Raw genomic sequence first — 16,334 nt, 5'->3', positions numbered from 1 at the left:
TATACAAAAACACTTGGCGTTGGGCCAAAAAGTATTCTCGTACCAATTACTTAGATTGTTAGTAGACAACACTTCAGACTTTTCTTTGCAAAAGCACAAAAAACAAACAAATAGTTTGGGTCTTCATGCATGTGGGAGCCGCTTCAAGCAGACGATTCAATGGTTGTCTGGGCGTCTCACCTTTTTGCGTATGGCAAGCATTCCCAAGCTGCTTCTTTCACTTAAGATTTGCTACTTAAATTCACTTGCAACAACAAATTTTGACTTTCGGCACTCTACAAATCACTTTAATCTTTCATTTAATAAACTTTTAATTTCACTAATTCTTCAAAAAATTTCTTATTTCATACACACATTTTTCTCATTTAATTTTCACTTTCATTCCGTCCGTTTCTTCGGTTTCGCACAGAATCGCGTAAGTTCGCGTCGATTGCGTTTTGTTTACTGTCGCCGTATGCTTTCGTGCAAGGTTGTTTCCGTCTTAGCCGCATAGCAGTAGCGTTGTTACATTTTTTGGGAGTGACTTTGTTAGTGTATTAAGGCTCTGTTATGCATACTTGGCATTGCATGCACTGCTATACCATTTTTACGTAGAAATCAAAAACCAACAGACTTTTACGTATGTAATGCTGTGCGTTGGGTAACCGCTTACACGCGAAGCTCATTTAACAGATTATTTATGTGACAACGCTCAAGCAATGCCAAGTATGCATAACGGAGCCTTTACTCTTCCTCCCCTGTATGCGGCGGCTTATTGCCAAACCCATGCTGTTAGTTCGCGTGCCAATAGTAAAGTGGCGCTTAAAGTGTTCGTTACCAGCACTGACCGGCTGTGTTATTTGTATGTGTGTGTGTGTGTCTGATAAAAGATATGCAAAATTTTAACGTTAGTCTAGATTTCCTTGGCAACACTGTTTGGTAGACTGATTTTGTTTTGCGTGCAAGTGCTTTTAATTTTAGCATTAAAAGCTTTTAATATATTTAATATATTGTACTTGATTAAAAGTATTTGATGCCCTTTAAGAAAAAAATTGTTAAACAAGTTTTTTCGTTAAAAAAAAAAAAATACGTTTTAAAATAAAAACATTCAAACTTAACAAGGATGTATGGGCCGAAAGAAGTTAAATTTGTTCCGAACGATTTTGAATACTCACTATGAGAGTAAATATTTCAGCAGTAAAAAAAAAAAATCTCGGTTTTCTGTCAATGGAATATTGCATTGTGATTCTTTAAATCTGAATGATAAGAATATTTTTGAGGTGTTGGAAGAGGGTTGCCACCTGTTTAGAAAGTTAAATTCAAATTAGTTTATAAATTAAATGAACTATTAAAATATAGGTATCAATCGAAGGAGGTTTGCAAATTTTTTTATTTCTGAACTATATTTAGCGGGGTTGCCACATGTTTGAAAATTACAATTCCACTTATTTCATGAGTTAATTAAAATATGTATCGCACTTTGCGGCGAAGGAGAGCTACCAATGAAAATACTTTTGAATAGCGCTGCCACCTGTTTGAAAGGTCTAACTCAATTAACAAATTCATACATGAAATATAAAAATACCGTAGTCAAACGAAAGAATTTTAAGAAATCTTTTTTTTTTGAGCATTTCGAATGTTTGAAGAGAGTTGCCACGTGTTTAAAAAGTTACATTCAAATTATGTATTCAGTAGATGTATGATAAAGTTTTATTTTTTTAATTAAGGACTTTTTTCATCGGTATAGGGTGATTTCAAATTCGATAAAAATAAAAACATAGAAACGGCTGTTTTGATGAAATGTGGCACTCGGATCTCTTATAACTCTTACAAACATTTGGAATATATTTTAAGTTTTTGAAATTCGATTTGGACGTTTTAACGCCATGCGGGATCACTATTTAGTAGTACTCTTAAGGGTACTTCAACTGATGTCCTTACATAGAGCAGCTCCGACTACATTTTCCATCGCCTCTTGCCATTCTAAACATCTGCTTTGTAGAATTAAGAGGCCTTTTATAGATACTCTTTACCGAAATTCAAAGGAATAAATTAAAAATTATGGAATGGCAGCAAAATAAAGTTAATATACCCTCGGGTATAGATGTGCTTGTATCATACAGGATTATTACCATTACATGGCACGTTCTCTACTTTATTAAATTCTCAATCACTTTGTTTGCATAAAAGCGAAACAAAAGCCGCTCGCTGTAGATGGCAGCTATAATAGAGCACGCGCACTGCGAAAAGCTCTTCAAGTTTCTTCCGTTAAGCTTTTATACAAATTTAAGAAGTGAGCTAAATAATTTAATGGCACTTACATACTTATGTATAACTACAGAAGGAGTTTTTAGGAAACATTATGCTACTAGATTAAAATGTTCTAATAGGCTCACCGCTGTTGCCGACCAGAATAATCTACCTAAGTACCTAAGTACCTAATTTTGATGAGACAAAATTTTAAAGAGAAAATAAACGTTAATTCAAATGCAGAGAATCTACTGCAGCTGAACTTGATGGATCCAGCCATTCTTTATACTGTAGCATTGCTCCAAATTTGAACTAGTAGCAGACTAAATAACATAAAAGTTGCAGATTCAAATCACCACTCCAGGCGCACAACATTTAAGGCAACTAATTTACTTAATAAATACTAACAGGAAAAATTTCTCCAACTTGTTTTACTTGTAAGGATTCACGTATTACGTAAATTTATCGAACGCCCAAATTTTATTTAGTGTAAACGCAAGCATTCATATACATATACATATATGTAAGTATGTATGCTTGTAGAGATCATTCATATAAAAAATTACTATACTGGGGGCGGTGGTGCAGCAGTGTCGTTAATTTACAAATTATGACACATACACATGCAATTAACGAAACGCCAAAACGTTTGGCTACGGACTTCTTATGTGACGCGGTTATCGGTAATCACCAACGCCAAAAGCAAAATGCTACCAACTTTGATGTCTTCCGCCGCCTATTTTAGTATCCACTTCATTTTGGTTGACCAAGTTTGTTTTTTTTTCGGAGGGTATTTATTTTTAGCTCGCTTACTTAGCAGGACACGCAAGCTTTATAAACACATCACGCGCCAGGCGTAGCCAAATAAAAATGCTTGCGTAAAATAAGTAAAAAAAAGTGCATTTAAGAAGAAGACGGCAATGAAACGAAATATGTGAATGTAAAAAGACAACACTTGCTCCAATTTTAATCCTCCTCAACGTCACGCATGCTTTTGTTTATACATATGTAGGCACAATGGGGTGGTCCAAAACAAGTAAAGTCGGAATTTTTATGCTCTCACTGCCTAGGATTGTTCTATATCGAAAAAATATTCCCCTATTTTTATACCCGAGCGCACTTGTGCACAAGGGTATTATAACTTTGTTCACATAACGGTTGTTTGTAACAGGCAAAACGAATCGAGATAGATATAGACAAANGAATTCTTGAAAATCAATATTCTTCGATCGGAAAACTCTGGTTCTCTGCAGGAGACTCCCAATAACAATACCGACATTGCATTTTCTGGTATTTTCTGGAGGTTTTGGCGGACCTATAAAATATAGTTACAATGAAAAAATGGTTAAATAAATCATTGGGTAATATTACTGGGAATCTCCTGAAGAGAAGCAGAATTTTTTCGATCGAAAAGTATGGATTTTCAAGAATTCTATACCATTTCTACGAAATGTGGTTTTTTCCCTATATAAAATACATGGAAAACTTTGAGCGCTTTGAGCGACCTCTAAATATTTTTTGGTTTCATAATAAAAAATAGGGGTATATTTTTTTCGGTAGAGAACAATAAAATTCCGACTTTACTGCCCCCCCCATATGCACTTTTGGACCACCCTAGTACACAAGCTTATGGGCCTATGTATGCATATCCATATGTTTTATCACATTTGAGCTCTTTTCTTCAGCGGCATGCCCTTGTGAAACATAAAATTTGGAGCTTAAGTTGCTGTGAATTGACAAACACACGCATTAAATGAGTGACTTGTAGTATTTAAGCCAGTGTTAATTCATAAATGCACTTAAAATGCAGCCCAATTGCGAGCTCATGCAGCTTTTTGGATTTTTTGTTACATTTGTGTGCGTGTCACATTTATTTGCCATTTAAATTATTATGCCGTCTTTAAATATTTTTATGCTTTTTCCTGCCTTTAAGCAGCGCTTCATATTTGCATGTCTCAAGTGCAATGCAATATTTTTATTTTATTTATTTTTTTGTTAATTTGAGTCGAGTTAATTATTGGTTTGTATTTTGTGGCAAGCCGCTGCCTGTGACCGACCACCCGTTGTGCACACCTAATTTTCCTACATTATTATTGCAAAAGTGGCATTGGGTGATGGAGCATACGTACGTACGTGCAATTTTGTTGGTTATTTACAATGCACAGAAATTTATCTTTTTGGCGTCAATCATATGCTGAGTTGTTTTTTGTTGTAAGTGATACATATTTATTTTTTTTTGTTATAAATAATGAATCTTTTACATTAATACAAGCAGGAAAGCGGTAATTATCTCAAAGGGATAGCAGTGATTTCAATGTCACTTTGGTTTTTTATGAAGTTTTGTCCATGCATTTCTCAAATTGGATTTACCGATACGCATTCGAGGTATTAATTTTTATTGCAATATACCTGTCGACTTTAACGTCAGGTTGCCCACATAATTTGTCGAACATTCGAAAACTTCAGTCCTCATTATAACACCTCCGACGACGGAGACTGGCGGATCGATTACGCCGACATCAGCATTGAAATATCAACAAAACAAATGAAAAGATGGAAGATACGCTTCTGCCATTCTTGACTTCTGTTCCATCCGAGGGGCCAATAAAGATCGTTGCAATAGGCAACGAAAGCTTGATGTCGAAGAGCAGCAGTCACAACGCACATTCTACCAATAACCAAATACCAAATAAGGCCACACTCAAATGGTTGCCAAACTAGGGGCTGGTTCTTGTGAAGAACTGGCCGGGTGCATGTATGCATTCCCGTTGGTTGGAATCTGTGAAAAAATGCTGTTTGTGCCAATTATCGTAGCGTAAGGCTTTTTAATATTCATCATAAGATCGCAAGGGCCAATCTGCCAATTATCTTGGAAAATACCCTCACGGCAATTGACATTCATGCTAAGTGATGGAGGCAAAAGAGGCTTGTCCTGAACAGAGTGCTCGCGTATTTAGATAAACGTCACTGTTGGCCGATACAATTTCGAAGTAAAAAGTGACAAACTTTGTCCAGCTAGGATCCAATATTAGAGCCACAAATAATGGCAGTCTGGAGAACCGGCATTGCACAACTCTTTCGAATGAATTATTTTACTCAAAATCTATGGCACCGGTATGAGCTTCATGGACAAAGTGAAATGAATTAAAACATACATATGTATTTGAGATGGCTTGTGTATATCGTAAGCATGGACAACGATGCCCCGGTGGCAAGATATTAAGACTTAGTGCAGAAGGAACAGCCTAAACTTGGGGTGAACAGCCAGCGTGGCTTTGCAAGGGCGGAATACAAAAAACTTTATTTAGTTTACAAATAATCCCTATCAAATTTTATAACGAGCATGGAAGTCATTTAAAAGCTACATTGGGCTATACTTGGAACTGCTCTGGTTGGAAGGGTAAGATAATGCGAACTTGGCTAAAATAGTCTTACTTGTAATAACACAGGATAGTCCGCCAACATTGATTTTGCTGAAGAGAGTTCCATGAGGTTCAGCGCTGGCTTACCCCCAAAACTCAGCCTGTGTTTAAAGATTCTAGAATCTTTTCTGATGGCTCTAAAACTGATGCAGTGACGGAATCTGGGGTCTTTACCACAAATCAATGCACCAATATTCATTTTTCTCGTCTAGGCGTTTGCAATTTTCAAGTCCATCGGCTGCGTGTCGCAAAATAAAGGACTGCAGGGATGCCCCAGCTGGTGAGTGCGAGGCCAATTGGAAGTACCAGGTAATGAGGCACCTGACTAATTGAGAAAATTAGTTACGAATATCCTTGACTATGATCGGAATTTATAAAGTTTTCCCTTCCTTGCTTGAAGGGGATGTGACTTCGGAAAATTATTTGCTATTGTCCAGCCTTTACCCATTATTTTCCTGCTAGGAATTTGCTTACATTCAGCAAAAAAAATTTGTTTCACTTCTATTAAAATTCCACAGATATGAAGCAGTCGATTACGACATATGCTCACAAGTAAACTAACTGAACATCAGTGATGTACATTAGGCTGGGTTGGAATTTTTTTAAAAGTAAATTTGGTTGCTAATATTTGTTAACCGATTGAAACTAACGATATATCAGAATAAATGTTATAAAATTTAGTATTTCGCGTTCATTTATATTTTTTTTTAAATTACAGTGGCGGTCAAAAATGGTTGAATGGTGTTTCGTTTTTAATATTTACAATGTTTTTCCAGCTAAAATTTTGTTGATATTTTTTTATAAAGGAATAGTTCATGCTTAAACAAAACCGTATAAATCACACTTTCGAACTTTATACAGAACTTAGAAAAATTCCACAAATTTTGATCTAAATTTCGAGCCTTTTAACCAGAATTTTCAGAAATTTTTTGGGTAAACAGTTAACAAGCTTATAAAATTCTAGTAAAATAAGCGCAAGTTTTGAGCGGCTAAAAAATCGCATTGATTTTTAATATTTTTTTTTTGCTGACGGCTTTTACTTTTTTCATATATTTTTTATACTTGGGGATCGATTCACGGGCTCTTGCCCTTTAAATAAAAGGATTCCATTGTACATGCCTGTAATTGATCACCGAAAAACATATTTGCACTATTAAAAAAGGATTCAAGGAAAATAAAAATTTCGACCCGCACTAATGTAAATGCATACATAAATATATATCGCCTGAGAAAAATTTTTAATTTTGTCTAACAACTGTTTTTTGTTTTACCTTCAATACTATTCGTCGAACTCGTCGTTATACGTATTTAGCAATTTCAAAATTTCAAAGTTTTTGCTAAGTAATACGATTTAGGTGAACAAAATTATGCAAAAAAACAATGTATGAGTAGCTTCGAGTACTTTTGCTATTTAGTTACAAACTTAAGTACATAAACCGTAATAAGCAATTTATTTCAGTACCAGTTAAATATGAATTTACATATATGTACGTACATATATGTATGTACGTTGGTTGAATATTTTGTAAACCTGTTAAATTTTAATTGTTTTTTCTTTTCAATTTTCAAAACAGCAATAAATATTTGGCAACTCATAGTCGGCTGTAATTTCTCGTATTAGTCACTTATTGGTCATTTTGCTTGCTAATAATTGAAAATCCATTGGCGATATTTCCGCAATAAAAATTTTTTCAACATCATAAACTACAATGATTCGCCAATCACATCGTATGAACACTCGTTAAATTCAAATTTGTCTTATACTTCAAAACGGATATTCGAGTCGAATGAGTTGAATGAAAAGTTTTGAATAAACCGAAGTGACTCAAATTTCCTGGTTGAAGTATGTATGTTTGTATAAAGTTAACTTAAGAGAAGGGTAATTAATTTGACCGAGAAATCGGGCGCATAATTTATAAACCCCGTGGCACTGTGAAGTGAAATGTTTCAACAATGGACTGCAGGAAGTGTAATCTAAGCCTACAGTGCACACGAAACTGAAATTTTGTCGGCAAGAAAAAAAGATTTAGTTTCTTAACAGAGTCTCCATCTGGCTCGCCACATTTAGTCTGATGCTTTTACATTTGTTGCAAGCCTTCCTAATGATAGGTTTCCTCTAGCTTCTTAAATCCACATGTTGCTGTTGTTGTAGCGCCTATTCAACTCCGCTCGGATTGGCTTATCCATTAACCGTTATCTTCAGGTTCAGCTAACCGGAGATCCAGGAAGTGCGCAACTTCCACTGGGTTTATCCATAGGGACAAGCTGTTTGGGATTTCGAGGGCATGCAAAGAGGTGTTTCGAGTCAACCGGTTATTCTCCGCATTCCGGTCTATCCTGCTCAGGTAGGAATTTAACCTGCTGCAGTATCCTAAGCGGAGTTGTGCTAAGGTAGTTCGAGTCTCCTGTGGCAGATGAAGTTCTATCTCGTTTACGTCGAATAGTAGTTTTCTTAAAAACGGCACTCAAAGGTTGGGAGTTCATGTAAGTTGAAACCAACTCCCAGTGAATGCCCAGGGGTTGTTTTATATATCTCCGTACCTCGTCAATCAGTTTATAGAGACGCTTTCTGACGTAACTTGATGATTGCTCTGACAAGGCCTCTAGTGTATTTACTACCGGAAAGAGGAAAAACTTTCCTTTGTTGGCAGGTTTCCCCGATTTCAGCAGTGAGACAACTGTTCCGATTTTCCACTTATCTGGAATGATTCGAGTGGCCATTAATATGCTGAGGATCTTACCGAGGTAGTCCACTTCAGCTGGAACCAATTTTCTCAGCATCAGCGTGCATATTCCGTCGGCTTTGGAGGCTTTTTCCATCCCAATGGCCACATGGACTTCACCACTGGTGAAAGCAAGGGGCGCAGTAGGCAGTTTTTGCAACCTTCTTGTCACGCGACATTTGGCTCTGCCCACCGTAGGATGCAATGTGAAGTGGCGGTCATCTATGGAGATTTGCACTCTATAGTCGCGTTTCGTCGGGTTGTACCATGACCATACAGTTGACCGAAGCTTGCTTACACCTGAGGTTAAATTGAGATACCTGATGAGGAAAATCCCTAGATCAACCTAGCGAAGGTTTTCACGCTCTTCGCCTAGGATAGCCGTGCAGCTTCGTCTCTTGGATTGCAGCTTTTAATATTCCCTGCCATATCATAAACATGGTTGTCTTCTCAATTTTGCTTTAAAGTCCGCTGTATTTAAATTGTAGTATCTTTGTGAGATATGAGGGGGTTACCTGCTGGGCAATTTTTGTGCATGCTGCTGCCGGGTGGTAGTAGGCGGCGTCGCAGAAAATGTTTACGATTGCACAGCCCTACAACAAGAGCCTTGATAGTTACACTTGTCCATTCCCGAGTCATACGAAGTTCTGAAATAGCCAAGGTACGAGTTGAATTTGACTGATGTCGCATTGCAGTACCTACATATATCCTGGAGCGACAAGCCGAGCTGAATGTGTGGAAAAACTAGATTCTATTGGTTTGTCCTCGCTCGTAGGTTGCGGAGGCGTTTGGGTACAGGTGTGGTTGTGTTGGTGTTATTTTGGGTGGTAGAAGTGTTGGAGTTATGTTGCTCGGGTGAGCTCTGGTGAGCGGCGCCCACTGCCTGAGTATTGGGTGGGACCGGTGCATTGTGTGTGTTGTGGGTCACTGACGTGGTCCACTCCCTATATTTTCTGAGTCCTCAGAAGGTTTTTAAGTGACTCCATCCATCACAGGTATTGCACCTAAATAACTGAGGTGGAAATTGGGTGTAGTCTTCTCGGGCCAGTTCTGAAGGGAAGGTAGTGAGCTCCTCTAACCACTCGGCTATAGTTGGAACTGAAAAAACCTGTATTAATCTTGCACACAACTGTCAAGTACAAGTACTGTTGGAGACTAGTTTCAGACTGGTCTCTGACCAATATTGAATAGTTTATGACATATATATTTATGTACTTAGTTGTCCGCTGTTACATAAGTATGCCAGCGCATTTCATTAAGCAGATGCCGGCTTATGATGGCACTCACGTATTTTAATCACTACAATATTTTTTTGTTTTGTTTTTTTTTTTTTTGTTTCTCAGGATTAAAATTTGTATAACAATTGTAGAGACTAATTTTATTTGACTATAAAATGTTACTGTGTAAATTAGACAAACTTACAACTCGTAAATAATCAAATTTTAATTTTCTCCCCCATTCAAACACACACACACACACACATGTGTTGTGGTAGTTGCTTTTGTAGTCGGCGTACTAACAAAGCCAATAATATTAATTGTCAAAGCGACCGATCGTAATTGCGATTGCAGCTCATAAAACATTTCACCACTAAACACTATCACTATCACTTGTGGCAAATATGCAGGCAATATCTCCATACATATGTAGCTACATACATCTACATACATGTGTATGTACCTACGTAGGTAAAGAGAGATGTGGCATTAAATAGCAAAGTGGCAAATAGGCGACACGCCAGCCGCCAGCAGCTAGGCAGCACACTGTAGCAGCATGCAGATGTTGCAACATCATCGCATGCCACTTGCAAACATTAGATCGGTGCTTACATACATATGTATGTAGTCGCATCTAACTAAATATGTTGCACGTATTCATATTACATACAATATTTGTGCTGCGATAATAACAATCACGAAAAGTAAAAGATGCTATATTTCATGGGCAAGTGTTAAATTGTCGAAATTAATTGCATGCTGCGGTACCTGGCGGCTGTTGGCTGACTAGCTGCCTAGCGCTGGTGGATTGGTGTGGTTAGCGTTTGAAAAAGGCGGTGCAGAGCGCACACGCGGCGATGCACAGTGGTTCGAAACTGGCATTTACTGTTCATAATTCACTGGAGCTTTAATTTTTTCGCTGAATTTCATTCTTGTTTTTTTAATGAAAGCTTATAAAATTTGGAAGATACCAATTGAGCCCGATTTTTGAATTTTCATTTCTTTGTATTAAATTTTTAGTGAAAATCGCAGAAAAAGATGCAATTTTGAAGAAAATCGATTCTCCTGTTCCATCTAATAATTGTTACATAATCAAAAAAAAAAAAAACAAAAATAAGTAAAATAAAAATGAAAAGTTAAAAAAAAAACTCCAAAATTAAATATTTTTAGCTTTTCGAAAAATTTTTGGTAATCAACAACTGATTATGAAATTCTAGTGTAATAAAGTGCAAGTTTCAAGTGGCTTAGAATTCGCTTTGATTTTTAGATTGATTAGATTTGATTAGATATAATACGAATATAAACTACACAACACGCGCATTAGAGTGGTCCAATTTTTGTGTGCAAAAAAATTTCATCCTAGATAACGGGCCACTTAACTTAGTTTTTTTGTTTTTTGATATTTGCACCTAATATCTACACCAACTTTAAATTTTATACTGTAACCAATACAGGGTGCTCAATGACCTTGAAACGCGCCAATGTATCGCTATGAAACTGGCAAATATATTGATAATTTTTATAAAAAGCTACTGTTGCCATGACAACTGAAGCTTGTGATATTTTTTAAGATAATTTAAATTTGAAATATTCTTAGGTTGCTTGAGTAATTTTTGAATTAATATATGTACACACTTCTAGAGTTAAATATGAGCCTCTTGAGCATCCTCTAAATTTATACTTACACACGTTAAGTTTTGTACCAGCGCCTCTTTCGGCAAGAGGAAAAATTTTGGAAGGCGCCCCAAACCCTATCTCGGGAAAACATTTTTTTTTACCACTCTAATGTGCATGTGCTCGAGAAGTTAGCGGAAAAAAATATTAAAAATCAATGCGAACTTTTACCCACTTTTATAAAACTGCATATCAAAAATTTTTCTAAAAACTCGAAAAAAATGCAGTTTGGGTAAAATTTTTTATAACATTTCAAATTTTCATTGTGATTTTTTTTTCGTTTTAAGCGAACCCTGCAATTGTTTTCAACTAGATTTTATTATGTAACATTTATTAACTGGAGCAAGAGAATCGATTTTCTTCAAAATTTCCACTTTTTCCGCACTTTTTCCGCTAAAAAATGTAATATTATCATACAAGTAATATAAGTAAAAAATTTTAAATCGGACTCAACTGGCCCCTTGCTAATTTTATAAAGTTTCACTAACAAAAAAAAACAAATTGGTTGCAAAATTAAATCTTTAGTGAATTATGAACATTAAGTTTCAATCTTGAACCACTGTGCGATGGCGGTCACGGTAGCAGCGCGTTCAGTAGCGATTGCCGGCACTCATAATTTAAAAATGTTGCAGCATTAGATGCGAGCGAGCAGCAACTGCAGCATTATTGCTGTGTTGCATGTGGAATGTGGCACAAAAAGCAATGCAAAGCACTTCAGATGGCGCACCATTTATGAGCGCGCGGACGCTGCCTTTTCTGTTGCATGTGCAATCATTGTAAATAGCTGAGCTGATACTTAACTTATTAATATTATTAATCGATGGCTCATTTGTTGAGCTTAATAAAGCATGGCAAGTGAAGCATATGAAATGATTATAAGTATTCAAATACTCGTTTATCGATGTGTAAGAGTTTTGATGCAGCTAATTACAACATTCACCAGTGCTGACGCGCGACCGCTCCGAACGAAATGTCTTTAATTACATGTTTGTATGCTTTGATAGCTTGTAAAACAACACTATCTATGTATATATAATCATATGCACATCTTCATATCTAAAACGTAAACCAAGGGGAAGGAATCACAGATGGTGTTGTAAGAGCTGTGCGGAGAGTACATTTTCCACTTCATTATTCTTTAACTACTCGTATGGATTTTTTATTGTTGCTTCGTACATATTGAAATTGTTTTTTGATAACCGCAAAACTATTTAAATTTCTTACCGTACGTTGAAGTACGAAGATGTAATTTTTGCACATTTTCCTAGTTATTAAAATTTTACATTTTGTAGCAAAGTGTTCCACACACGCACATAATATGAAAATATGCATGGGAAAAGCAATAAATAATGAAAGTGAGTTCACTAAGCACTCGCCAGGCGACTTTGATGTGAAGCAGTGCATCTTTTGAGGAAAAAATCAGCCTCGATTTTGGAGAGTCGAGTCGTATCCAGAATCGCAGGGCATTGCCTAAAATTTTCGACTCGAGTAGTGCCATAAGACGGAAAAACTTAGCAGCACTGAATAGTTTTTGGACGATTTTTGTCGTTTACTTATTTCTGCCCGAAAGTAGACAATGCCAATGTTGTCGAGTCGTACAATTTAGTTTAATTTACGATTATAATTTTCCATAGTCGATGATTTCGCGTACAGTTGTCGATTTAATTATCGATATACTTACCGATATTGGCATTGATATATTTATCAAATCATAAGCGATACACAGATATCGACGTTGAAATCGATTTTTATCGTTTTAAAATTATTGCTCGGTCGCAAGGATCTTGAGATTGCACAGTCGTCCCGGTTGATCCATAGGTCATTAGTTAAGGCTGTGGTGTATTCATTCTTCATTCATGTGTACACCTTTCACGCTTTATATAAAGTTAACTAAAATTCAAAAAATTTTCATCAAAATTTCAAAATTTGTATCCCGAATTTCTGGAAAATTTTTGAGTATGTGTTTTATAGCCCGTTCAATTTAAGTAAAACAAAGAGCAAGTTTCAAGTCGCTAGAAATTACCGTTGATTTTTTTATAATTTTTTTCTTTTTGTGGAGGGTGTTGCGCGTTTTCTTCCATATATCTAACGCGTGATCAAAACCTATTTTTATGTAGAAGAAAATGCGCAGCACGCTCCACAAAAAATTCTAAAAAGTCAACAGTAATTTCTAGCGACTTGAAACTTGCACCAAAATTGAACGGGCTACAAAACTGCACACTCAAAAATTTTCTAGACATTCTGGATAAAAATTTTGATCAAAATTGTTTGAATTTTTGTGAATTTTATATAAAGTGTGAAACTATGATTTATATGGTTTATTTTAAAGAATGAACCATGAAAATAATTGTGAATTTTATATTACAACAAGGTGTACACTTACCGACTGTATATGCCGACTGTATATTCGTTAGAAATACTGTAAAAAATATTCGACGCAAATATTTAATTACTTTCAAATAATATGACTTTTAAGTTAAGGCATGCGAGTAAGCGTGTGTGTTGACTGTGTTTGGTACCGCACGGCGTATACGCTACATACACAACTACGGGTGTATGAGCCAGAGTTGTTATTTTGACTTTTTAGTAGTTACATCACTTTTAAGTTTTCATTTAAATACAACTTCGCGATGGAATCTTGTTATTTTTGCAAAATTGGAGATAATACATTGCCTAAGATAAGTGTGCCACCATTTTCGACCAAAAATACGGTTTCTGTCGAAAAATGTAACAACGCGTGGGATTTGCTCATATATACTAAGTTACCTTTTATTCTAAGATACACTAATGTACCTACATTCACACAAATAGTCGTCGATAGTAGTACTCTTTAAGTACATATGTATGTGTATAAAATCAAAATCTGTGACTCTTAGAAATGACACCTCACATTACATCTCACATGAAAAGCAACTGAGCGAATATCCGCCTGGTACTTATGTAATCACAGTTTCGCATGCATGCATATATGTATACAGATTTACACAATTATATACATACATATCCACATCACAATAGAAGTCATTAATTGGTTAGACAAGTTCTGTTTAAAAAAACACTCACTGCTCGCGGTTCATCTATATATGTATATGCGATATATGCGATAATTAAAACAATTGAAAATAGAGGAATTAATATGTAAACCGAGAAATATGTAGTTAATTTTACAACCACAAAGGCAATTAAGATTTTTACAAAAAACAGGGGCTGACAGACGTTAACATGACTTTTACTTAAGTTCAAAATAGCTCAGTTGAAAACAGGGGTAGGTTCGGTTGAGTGGTTCGAAACACTTAGAAAAAACTTGAACCAGTACAAGATCCAGTTCATATATACTAAATGCCGTTTTCTCAAGTGGGGTTTAAAATTCATCTGCCCTTTAAACACAAATTTTGTTTTTAAAAAATGTGTTTGAAGGGCAGATAAATTTTAAAATCTACCTGAAAAAACTTTGCTAATGCCCAGCTGCTGTATGCAATTTTAAATTTATCAGCCTATTAAATTTTAAAATTGATTGGTGAAATTGGGGATTGGGAAAAAAAAAAAAAAAAAAACGTGCCAAATATGCCGCATGTATAAAAATAAAAGCCTATGTTATTGAGATCGAATTCTAATATCCACGTACAGTGACTCACAGTGACAAGCGTTGGTATAGAACAATCCTAGGGGGTTAGAGCATAAAAATACCGACTTTACTTTTTCACATGCATTTTTGGACTACCCTAATGTACATACATACATACCTAGAATATAAGTTCTTATGCATTGAGTGCAAAGGAGTGTATTTTAGTACAAAACGAAATTAAATTTTATTTTCCTAAATATGTTTTGCTTAGCACCATATAAAAAGTGCTTTATGTAATGTACATAAATGTGATATAAGTACATATATTTTTACACATACATATGTATGTACCAGGGTTGTTGAGAATATTCGCATTCGCATTCACAAACGCGGAGCTTCCGCATTAATTTTAACATTCGCATTCGCAAAAATTAATGCGGTTTTTTTTGCGAATGCGAATATTGAAGGGACCAAAAATTACAGTTATTTGTTTACGAGTTAAACTTGGTCAAATATTTTTTATTCCGAAATAAAAGTACTTTCCGGATAATAAACAAACCGCTTACTGAAATTAACCAAGTTTGGTATCCAATAAAAGAGGACTTAAATAGCTTTAAAACTGAAATGTCTAAAAGAGGAAAGCCACACATTGAAAAATATTTCAATAAAAAATGTTAATTAATTACCATAGCACAAACATTGGGTCGGGTATGTATTTACATGAATTTCTTTAGTATTTAGTATTAAGTTATAAAAAAATATAAATGGTAACCTTCATTCGTTATTTCTGTTTAAAAATTATTATTAGTTTATTTCAGTCCCCTTTCATATGATACCAAATTTGTTTAATTTGGATAAGCGGTTTCCTTATTATCCGGATAGGACGTTTATTTCGGAATAAAAATTATTAGGCCAAATTTAACTCGAAAAAAATAACTGTTATTTTCAGTCCCTGGGATATTGTGCAAGTGCACAGACGTACATATATCTAACCAGTCACAGAAGAAAGCATTAAAAATGAGTTACAAAAGCTAAAACCGAAAAACGCTGATGACGTGACAAATCCCGAAACAACCAAAAGAATGAGAATGAAGAATTCTTTCGAAAAAAACGGTGTTTAAACAACGATTGTGCCATGATGCTAGATTGTGAAGAATGATGAAGTCAGGAGGACACATCCGACATTTGCAGACCCGATGAAATTCTCAAAAAGTTATTATTGCAATTTACAATTTTGCCAATTTCAAGTTTTTCAAATTTGTCGCCTCGAGCAAGAAGTTATATAGTGGCGCAGGTTTGATTTACGACCCTTCAAGAAGTTTTTATTAATTAAAATCTTCCAATTTTTAAATTTAAGTACTAAAAAAACATTCAGTCTTACCATGAGTTTAATTTTCCCCGAACCGGTTCACTTTTCACTTTTGGTTTTCGTGTACATATTTAATATGGGCGGAGAACAAATTTTCGGGGGAATTTTTTTTCGGGCAAAACTCAGGATAAGGCA

General features: G+C 35.5%; 1 protein-coding gene across 4 annotated transcripts in view; it reads right to left on the bottom strand.

Annotated features, from left to right (window-relative positions):
* Pura (Puratrophin-1-like) overlaps nucleotides 1-16,334 on the bottom strand; it is a 254,730-nt gene that overhangs the window by 219,007 nt on the left and 19,389 nt on the right. Inside the window, exon 1 of one of the 4 annotated variants that reach the window (XM_017633303.1) lies at nucleotides 181-481. The exons of the other annotated variants lie outside the window; for them this stretch is intronic. Coding sequence (XP_017488792.1) covers nucleotides 181-201 — 21 coding nt within the window. The 5' untranslated portion in view covers nucleotides 202-481. Of the gene's footprint in view, nucleotides 1-180; nucleotides 482-16,334 lie in introns of those variants that run through there. 4 annotated transcript variants of the gene reach the window in all.

Source organism: Rhagoletis zephyria, unplaced genomic scaffold (genome assembly GCF_001687245.7).
Source record: "Rhagoletis zephyria isolate East Lansing unplaced genomic scaffold, Rhagoletis_zephyria_1.1 Rzeph_scaffold_00104, whole genome shotgun sequence".
Lineage (NCBI taxonomy): Eukaryota > Metazoa > Arthropoda > Insecta > Diptera > Tephritidae > Rhagoletis > Rhagoletis zephyria.
This window is presented reverse-complemented; position numbering and strand designations above follow the sequence as displayed.